At 40.6% G+C, this 10,000-nt stretch overlaps 2 protein-coding genes across 3 annotated transcripts in view; both read left to right on the top strand.

The window, feature by feature from the left end:
• The window catches only part of LOC138000559 (TBC1 domain family member 19-like), a 25,088-nt gene extending 23,604 nt beyond the window's left edge, over nucleotides 1-1,484 (top strand). Inside the window, exons 21-22 of one of the 2 annotated variants that reach the window (XR_011123157.1) lie at nucleotides 494-564; nucleotides 913-1,479. Coding sequence is in view for 1 of the 2 variants with exons in the window: in XM_068847056.1 (XP_068703157.1) it covers nucleotides 494-564; nucleotides 913-984 (143 nt within the window). In the remaining variant the exon portion in view is untranslated. Of the gene's footprint in view, nucleotides 1-493; nucleotides 565-912 lie in introns of both variants that reach the window. The other variant, XM_068847056.1, reaches the window with a different exon arrangement.
• A 986-nt stretch (nucleotides 1,485-2,470) lies between these two features.
• On the top strand, nucleotides 2,471-8,363 carry LOC138000561 (uncharacterized). Its single transcript, XM_068847057.1, has 6 exons — nucleotides 2,471-2,557; nucleotides 2,645-2,694; nucleotides 5,442-5,547; nucleotides 6,735-6,915; nucleotides 7,637-7,795; nucleotides 8,228-8,363. Exons 2-5 carry the CDS (start codon nucleotides 2,667-2,669, stop codon nucleotides 7,787-7,789), a joined length of 468 nt encoding a protein of 155 aa, XP_068703158.1. The 5' UTR covers nucleotides 2,471-2,557; nucleotides 2,645-2,666; the 3' UTR covers nucleotides 7,790-7,795; nucleotides 8,228-8,363.
• The last annotated feature ends 1,637 nt before the right edge of the window (nucleotides 8,364-10,000 follow it).

Raw genomic sequence — 10,000 nt, 5'->3', positions numbered from 1 at the left:
TTGTTGTTGTTGTTGTTGTTGTTGTTGTTTAAATTATTTTGACAACCTCTCTCATCTTCGACCCACTGGAATGGTAGTAACTGGAGTTGTGTGATTTAAAAGTGACCTCTGAGATACTGATGATAAGTTACATAGCGAGAAGGAGCGAGAAATTGGTAACACTACGCAAAATCAACTGAACTGTTATTCCCTCTCTGTACTGTAATTTCATAACCTATCTTACACATGCTGCTAGCGTGGCCACGTTGAATCTTTACGGGAAATTTACCGTAGACCGCTCACAGTTTCCAACAAGCATTTCACCTCCAGTCCTTTCTCCAAGTGGCTTTCTTCTAGAAGATGAATGTTTTCCTCTTCTCGCTCAACCGTGGGTAGAAAATAACCTTTATACGCTAGTATTTGCCGAAGTCAATGGCTTGGAACACGGTTTAGCTAAACCCCGACAGAATTCTGCCGCCAGGTCTAAATGTCTTTCATATTTGTTTCTATTTAGTTCTTGCGATGGCTGTCCTTTCTTACCGTCGTTCCAATCTTCTTGAGGTGACAAGCTTACAAGCTGCTCAGGTGAGTTATGCTACAAAGTTTCTCCGTCAGTCAAATTGGTACCTCACCACCTACGGTTCTGGTAATCATTTTTCTTGTTGCTGGTTTCCATTTGTCATTTGTTTGGAACTGATGTGAAAATGGCCTTCAACTCCTTGCTGCAAAAATATTTTTTGCAGTGTCTCCGGATTATAAAGCACTAACCCCCTTCAATGATAAACTATGGGATTTAAACTTGTGAGACGAACTGATCGCAAAATCTTTTCTCGGGTTATTTCCTTTTCTTTTCTAACCCCCTTCAATGATAAGCTATGGAAATTAAAGTTGTGAGACGAGCTGATCGCGAAATCATTTCTCTTTCGTTTTCAGACGGTGCTCGCAGATATCTCCACTCTTAACACAGTGGCGTTATTACAATACGTTTTGTTCTTAAAGCAGTGACCAAGCCCATGAACAAAACGGAGCCAATGAGATAACCGTAAAAATGTCACGTGGTTAAAACTATATGGCAATGTCTGGGCGCGTTATTTTTCTCACCCGTCCCAGCTTCCTGGCGTTTTCCGGCACGAAGAAACCGGTTAGTGTGGTGAACGGTCCTAGAGAATCCTGAGACACCTTCGCCGTCCGTCAGCAGCACTTCTACAGCAGATTGATCGTGTGCTCCAATGAAGAACCAGTCTTGTCAAGACAGTTGTGATACAGTTGTCGTTGGTCTGGTTTTTTGGCGAGAAAAATGGGAATGGCCTTCGCTTTTGTTCGTCACGCAATCTCTCTTTGTTTCCTGACAGTCTAACTGAGAGGTTAGCCATGTAACGCTCTTCAATAGTTTTACACCTCTATGTATTGTACGTAGCGATATCGCGATTTATTTCGTCACAGTTGCGTCGATCGTAATGAACGTGTTAATGTAATGAAAGAAATAAACTTCTGTTACATGGAAATTTCTACGTCCTTGTTCACTAGTCAAAGTAATCCCTCAAACCGGAATAATGTGGGGATTAGTGAGGCATTTTCTGACAAGAGAAAGCAGTTAACTGAAATGCCTCATTCATTGTGCCAGTTGTGGACGGCAAATACATGTAAAGGCTCTGTTAAACTGCTAAGCCTAGCACGACAGTTTTAGGCTTTCAGACTTAAACTCGCGTTTTGCATATATAATGAGCTGCATTCACGCGCTGGAACTTTAAGCCAGTGAGCCTTTGACGTCACATTTCCCTGGATCCAACCCTCTGAGGTCCAATCGGTCAGTTTTGAACGTGATTAATGACAGACCGTGAAATCCAAAGCTTACACTCACAAGTAAACGGCCTTTGGGAAAAATCAAAGCTCAAAATGTTGCCAGTCAGGTGTTAAGCAAACACACAATTTCAAAATCTGAAGGATAAAGGGAAGTGATTTTTTTTTTAAATCACAGGGGCACTTTTAAGTGTTGCTCCTGCAGGTGACCGAACAAGCAACCTCCCTCACATGAGTTCAGTGCGGAGCCGAGTGTACCGCGCGCCATACTCTGACTTGGCGTTGGGAAAATAAACGAAACCAAGTTTTTGAGACGAACGTGCATACGGAAGACGTTCCCAAACGCTGCCGGCAAATATTCTGTTTGTTCCGAATACCGAATTGGCCCAAAAAGAACGCCTCATCCCTGTTAATCAAATAAACTGGACAGGCTTACGACATGGAACGACGCCTTGTTAATTCAGGAAACGTACACTGTTTACTCCATCTGGCGATTCTTTTGTTCCTTTGGTACAAAAAATACAAAGGAATAATCCTTTTTTATTTATCCTGTTGGTATTTCATGCATGCCTGATCGAATACAGACAATTGTGCTGGAATTCAACAAGCGCTTTTTAATTTGGCTTGATAACAACGCCTGCAAACAGCCTAGCAACACGTATTGAGTTGTTTAATCTTTTACATGCTTAAGGTCTGTAAGGTTTCAAAATTTAAGAAAATTTGCCAGCTTGTTGACAAAGTCACTTGAGAGGAAATCATCCTAATTTCAGAGAAAGGGAGGTATTGGTTTACGAATTGTTTGAGCCACTTTCACAGTACTTGCTAACAATTCAGGTCAGTTGACGTCGTCCGCGCACTTGCAGGGTTTTTTCGCAGGCAATTTCCTTATGAAGAGTTCACTGTCGTCGAGTGTGGGTAAGTGAACAAGCTTTAACTACTATCTAGTGATGTTGTTATGTGCTCGGTAATTTGGAGTTATTTTCCGACTGCATGGAGATTTTACTGCAACTGTCGAAGGAAGTTCAATTTGGTAGACCACACAGCATAATGTCTGATCGAGGCTTGAGTTAATTCTTTGGCGAAGCTGCAAGCTAAGGTGTTATGACACAGACCATAGGTCTTCAAAATGTACGATATACTGACTTTGAAAACCGAATTTATCAAATAATGTTATATCGAATCAGATACACTTTATAGTAGGTACAGCAAACAATTTGACAACTTTGGACCCAGGAATAAAGGGCGCAAAAGATTAGCGAGAACTTGACAGTCTTAAGCACAAAGCGCCACAACATATACATTTCTGACTATTTCTTTCCTTTGTCATATGTGGTGAGCAAAGCAAAGGCCTGCTACTTTTATTATTTGGCTTTATCCTTGCGCTGTGAAACGAAATATTAAGTGCCTACGAAGTAAAAAATATATTTTGCTTATTTTAAAGACCTTTCAAAATGACGAAGATTGGTGTTTTCTATTTTGGAATACCTTCTTTCGTTCCAGAGATATTCAAGTTTTTGTTTAAAAATTGATGACGTCATAATAGATCACAAAGTTGAGAATGCCTCCGAAAATATTGGATGGGTGTTGTTCAAACTTGGCACTGAGCAGTAATCTACATTAAGTAAGGCACAAAATGATACCCTCTATGCTGTTCCCATGGCAACCATTTTTTGCTGCTCGGTCTATTTAACGCAGGATTTATTTTGTGGTTTATTGTCGTAATAAGATATGTTCACTCTCCGTAAGCTTGTACAAAAATGTAAAGCATTATGGGCGGCACATGCGTTTCAAGTCTGACCATCTGCCTGTACTTCTAATCTGTTCAAAATCCAAGGTATTTGGTTCATTGCAGAGAGGGACTGGGAACAAGGGTGTTGCCATTACAACAACTTAATTGATGGGTGTCATTCTGTGCCTTATCTGATGTACTTTACTGCTGCCAAGTTTGAATCTCAGTACTCCTATGTTTTCGGATATATTCTAAATTTTGTTTTTTATTACGGTCGTTTGCAATGTTTGTGACGTCGTCAATTTTTTAACAAAACTTTAACATCTCTGGAACGAAAGAAGGTATTCCAAATGATAGAAAAGTACCATTCTCTTCATCATTTTGAAAGGTCTTTAAAACAAGCAAAAGATATTTTTTACATCATAGGCACTTCAAGAAGACCTAGCCAGCATACCTTTTCCACGGGTAAAGGTTAAAAGCAGCATCGACAGTGGAACTGTCTTCTCGGTCTGGGAAACAGCTATACATAAACCTGTTTACAAAAAGGATGACAAATTGGACCCGGAAAACAGTAGACGTCCTGTAGCGACTCTTTGCTTGGCCTTTTCTCGGTTTCAGAATATTACCTAAGATTCGCTTGGACTCCACAAGAGTACAATTTTGGCATAAGAATTGCACTGCTCTCGTCCAATCAAAATCGATTTATTTTGTTGAATTGTGCGAGTTTCCTTGAAATTTCCAGAAAATGGAATCTGTCAGGGGTTGCCATGTGACTGCTATCCTTAGGTACCTGTGTGAAGGGCTTGCTTCCCAAACCGAAAACAGTTATTAAACAATGCTCTACCAGCTGATCTATGAAGCCACACAGTTGGGAGCAAGTCAATTTGTTGGGTTCACGTGTTCCCGTGAAGGAGTTGATGAATGAATGAAATTTGAAGTGCGGGGTGTAGAAGAAATGGAGAAGTGATCATCGCACTTATCTGGACAATTTGAGCAATAGTCCATTTTACAGTTGTGGGCTTAGTTACCTGGCCTATGAATGAAAGTGAGGCTGGAGTTGACCTTTGATAGAAACCACTGCTTTTCTTATGTAAATTCTTGCTAATTAGCATGACAACAACATCATTAACATAAGAAAAGGAGGGAGGTCTGTATCATAACAAGGTCAACACCAGCCTCACTTTCATTTAAGGCCAGGTAACTAAGCAAACAACTGTAAAGAGGTCTATTGTCCACTTAAAGCACTTATTTATTTATTTACTTATTTAGTAGTGATTCTTCAGAGGGTAGGTAAGTAACAGTAGGTCAAAAGGTCCTCTACGGGGTGACGTACAAAACCCAGACCCCTAGAACAGTAATCATAACCCCCAAACACTTGCACTCCTTGCCAAGAAGACGTGACGAAGACGATACAGAGCAAGAACATCCAACGAAGGCATGAAAACTCTCTGAAATATTAACAAAATGTGCAAATGACGCAAAAAATTCACTCCACTAATACATCTTGAAACAATCCGTTATGACAGTTAATGACGACGTAAATGAATGAACATGCACAACTTGGACAAAATTTGCAATCACTTGTAACAGGAGCTCATTAAGAGGAGCCTCTATCTCCCATACTTGGCCTCGGAGTCAACCCTTTCCCGAGTAGATTTATTTATAGAACACCTCCCTTGGGAGATTCAGCACGCTCACTGTTGTAAAAGCCAATCAAAACAGAGCTATCTCAGCGTCAAGGGAATTATGATACTTTTCGCGGGAAAAACCTGTTCCTAACAATAAATTTACTCGGGAAAGGGTTGACTCAAGGAATTAGAGGAGATGGAGGCTCCTCTTAATGAGCTCCTGCTTGTAAGTGATCTTGTAAGTAAGTCATCACTTGTAAGTGATGACGTCATCCTGATTGAACACGATATTTCTGTCTTTTCAGTGTCTACAAGTTCTCAGGATAATTTTAGGCAGGTGCCTTCGTCCTTAGTGTCTACGTATAGCAGAGAATACACGGGTGCCTTTGGTCCACCGGCAGCTAATGCAAGGTACTTGATCAATTTCTGTTTCCAAGAACACATGCCATTGTGAAATGGATGTACATGTAATGATGTCATACAATTAGCTATGCGTTTATCGTTGTTTGGGTGTTAAGGTAAAGGCCGTCTGGGTAGTCATAAGGGAGCCTGAGAAACAACGTTGTTTACTAGAACGAGAGGAGCAATCCTGTACCTATTTCCAGATTACTATTTTCATAGGTCCCCATGACTTGCGGCTTCTTTTGTTATCAAGGCTAGATGAAGGGCTAGGTGCATTGCTTCTGTTGTATCATCTTTTGTTTCGTTCCCCAATCACAGACTGCGTCAGTCGATCTGGAAAGCTGCAGGGTTTCTCATGCAACGAGAGGGTCTGAATACAATAGGATTAATGAGCAAAAACAATGACTCTGCTAGCAGCTCTGTCCTGGCCAGTGCACGTGCGTTTCACATTCAGGCACATGCCTCGGCAGCCTAATAACGAAGTGGTGCGGACAACGTGAGAAAACGACGATTACTTTCCATTTTTCTTCAGTGACTTTTATGTCATTCGCAGTAGTTTAATACCGTGATAAATAGTTCACAATTGAAGTCCTGAACAACTTCGTGGAATGATTAAAATGGTTATATCTTCCAATGATGCTCTCGTAGACCACGTTGTCGATATTCCTTGAGGTCTGTCGTGTTCCAGGTTGAACAGGAGAGAACTTTACGTGGCGGTGGCAAACTAGATCAAGTTCTGTTTTCTCCGTAGACCATCCATGCGCAAAGTGTGCATCGCCGGGATTGCGAATGGAGACGGCAAACTAAAATAAGTTATAAAATATAGAAGCGGTTTTTTCCTGCGCCCAATTTTTTATTTGCTTTTGGCTTCTGCCGAGGAAAGAGGTGCCACAGGTGTTTTAATCGCTTCAGACCCTGCTATAAGTGTGCAAGCGTTATTGCTTTTTGTTCGGGATGGGCAGGTCTACCTCTTTCAAACTGCGCGCACGAGCATAGTCTGACAATGTCATACCCTGTTTGCCATACATTACCTGGTTTGTGATTTTCCCTTCATAAAGAATCCGTACGTCTTTCCACTTGACGAGGGAACAAAGGACTCCACAAAATGTGTTTCCATTGCGTTTTCTATCTGAATATCTCACTGTGCACGGCAGTTGCCCTTTTTAATTTCGTTTTTCTTACTAATTTTAATTTAGAGCAAGAACGTCGCGTTTCTATCCACTGGGACAACCAGCCGTAGATTCCACCTACAGGAGCCATTTTCTATGCTACCAGAGCAACCGTCGTTTTAATGTTCCCTATGGAACGTCCTCAGGATATCGCAACAACAACCCTCATCCACATAACATGGAGCAGGTCTTTAATCATCCTTCAAAAGTACGTTTAGTTTATTAAAGAACACGTTTTATTTCGTAGGATAAAGTGGTTGACGGTTTGACGATGGCTCGTTAATTAAACCGGTTATAGCACACTTTGCTCAAACCGCACTGAGTGAATTTGGTGGTATAATCGAGAAATACTTAAGATATCGCAAAATTAGATTCCGTTGTTATAGCCGTCTTCGTCTCAAAAAATAATCGAAAGTCTTTTAAAAAGTGGTCAATTATCATCAAACTTGGGGAAAGGAAGTGTTATTATAAATCAAAATTTCTAACTTGCTTACTTAATGCGAACAGTTACCACTGTTATGTTGTTGATAAAGTAAATCGTATATACAAGACTGCGTCGCCGAACTTGTAGCTATCTTTGGGCTTCATTTCATACGCTTTGTGATGCCTAAAACCGCCTTGTGTAACACTGTTACATGTACTTCACCAAACTGTACAAAATGAACGAGATAGAATAATCGCGAAATGCTCAGCGCAAAGTTAGCCATTGAAATGACGTTTGCGTTGTCGTCTTACGTAAAGTCGACATTGTAGTTCGTAAGCCTTCTGGAGAGAATTGCGAAAGCTTTAAGTGCTTTCGATAAAATCAAACTCTAGATATACTAGTTTAACTGTAGCTTGTCAGTTAATATCGTTAACTCGATCTTAAAAATCCTCTCGAGCGGCAGCAAAAAGGCTGAGAGATCCCTAACTTTTTTTCTATTTCGTAGGACTATTTTGTGTGGTCCCATTATCAGAAATTGCCTCCAGTGAGCCAAAAAGTGTCTACAGCCAAATGTTCCTCCAGTTCGGAGCTCTTAAAGAAAGTATGCCTGGACAAGACAAGGTCTATTTACCAACACGATTATGGTCCACCACTCTAATTAAAGGTTGGTTGGTTGTCTTGTCCCTCACATAGTACACGCGCTACGATTGGTCAATTTAGTGGACCGCAGTCCTAAGGGCGGCCCGCTTGACAATCACCAGTGTACTTTTCCCGCGCAAGTTCATCACCAAAACTTATATTTCAAGTATTTTGCTAACTTCTGTTTGTCGCGCCATATTCTATTTAAGGCCCTTTGTTCTGTGCAGTTTAATCGTTTACTTTGCATCTCGGGACAGAAACCGAAACGGAAAAACGCATCCACTAAAACTGAAAAATAGACCCGAAAATACGAGGTTGGTAAAAAAGTATTTTTCTCGTGGGTTCTTGTAGACCTAAAACTAATGGTGGTGTAGTCCGGTTTCAGAACTACCTTTTATCCATATATCTACACTACACAAAGCAAACAGCTGATCATTCTCTTTTTTTTTCTTTACAGATTGGACTTCCCCGGCAATCAGAACAGCTTTCACTTTACTGTACGCGGAAAAACGGTAGAAAGGCAAAAAACCTCTTCAAGAGAACCCACTAGACATATGAATGGCATTCGATTGCTGACCAGTCGCAAAATTCCGTCAGGAGAAGAATGTTAATGTCGTCACAGGAGCCCAAGTTAATGTAACGACATTTTCACATATCAAGCTATTTTAAAAGGAGTTCTTAAATACGATTTGGCGCGCACAAATGACCATTCTCTATCCCATGGGTAGCAATTTCTCATGAAAGCCTTATGAGTAGCTGGAAAGGTCTGGTTTCGCGGGAAAATCAATCAAGAAATAACACGTTGTGTAACAAAGACGCCGTTCCACAAATACAGTAAAGTTGTCCGCTCTTACTCAAGGCCTCCTGGTCGTCACCTTTCCTGTCTATCCTTACACATTTGAACTTTGTCTTAACCTGGCACCGTTAAATAAAATTAATACTTTGCTACAACGCTATATCAATTAACTTTGTTGGGAACCCTCTGAAGCCTTTCGTGATAAGGCCGTAATGTAACTTGGGTAACTATTTCTCTGATATTTACCCAGTAGATAGATAGTAGGTGTTGAGAGATTTAAGATTTATTTGATAAGAAAGCTTCTCACACTTCAAAACATACAAAGCAGTTCCGCCCGCCTCGATTAGCGTTGGCTTTTTGCGGGCGGAACTGCATTGTATGTTTTGAAGTGTGATACGCTTGCTTCTTAATTAATCTTAAATCTCTCAACTCCTACCATTAATTTGTACGAATCCATTTGTTTATAGCTCGCTCATATTGTACAAAGTAAGTGAGATTGGACAATGGCGGGAGACCGGCGATAGCTTAACGCTTTTCTGACGCTGATGGAGACAAACCTGATACCAGATTCTTACTCTTGGTAACGGACTCATGCTTGACGTCATAAAATCTTCACTTTCGTTGAAGATTCCCTTATCATATTCGTGTCATATTCAGGAATACGGTTGTATTCCTTTGCACACCACTGCCAGCACTAACCGATAACTCGATAAATCCTTGGTCTAACAATTTTGGGAGATGTAGCGTCCCGTTTCAAGCGCGTTGTTCAAGCACAGGTACCAAGTCTGCACTGCCCGCGGAAAATTTCGACCCCGGGTCCGGTGAAGTTAACAAAAATATAAGAATATCACTTGACAAACTGAACTATGAATCACAAACAGATAATTCGGGCACGAGCGAGGTGTCTGCCGAGGTCGAAGTCTTCAATATAAAGGAACTTTTGTTTCCTGTTTAGCTCATTTGAAGTTTTTTATTTGAATCTAAATCCGTTAAGGACGGATGCTTAATAATTCAAAGATATTTTTGCGCGGTTTACTGAATATGCGGGAAAAACAGATCTTAACAAGTGTTATTGAAATCCAAAAAGAAAACTAGGGGTAACCACGCATTTTTGAAAGATAATTAATCAACAATATTTGTAAAAAGCTTTAAAATACAAAGCAATGTATGGCGTTCTTTTCCAAATTGAAGCTTAATTATCTCTGCAAATTGTATGGTTACTCTCAATTTTCTTTTTCGATACCAAGAGCACTTGCTAAGTTCTGCTTTCTCCGCATAGTGGTGAGCCGCGCAAAAATATCCTTGTATTAATAAGCACTACCCTTAGGAAATCCGAGCATCGCGATGCGCAGAACGAATGCGCAATAACAATAGTAGGCACCGTCTTTATTGACATTTGCTCATAACACGAACGACCTCAAGGATGTTTAGGTT

This window comes from Montipora foliosa, chromosome 4 (assembly GCF_036669935.1).
Source record: "Montipora foliosa isolate CH-2021 chromosome 4, ASM3666993v2, whole genome shotgun sequence".
NCBI classification, from domain to species: Eukaryota; Metazoa; Cnidaria; class Anthozoa; order Scleractinia; family Acroporidae; genus Montipora; species Montipora foliosa.
The sequence above is the reverse complement of the archived record's forward strand: the minus strand, read 5'-3'. Positions and strand labels throughout refer to the sequence as shown.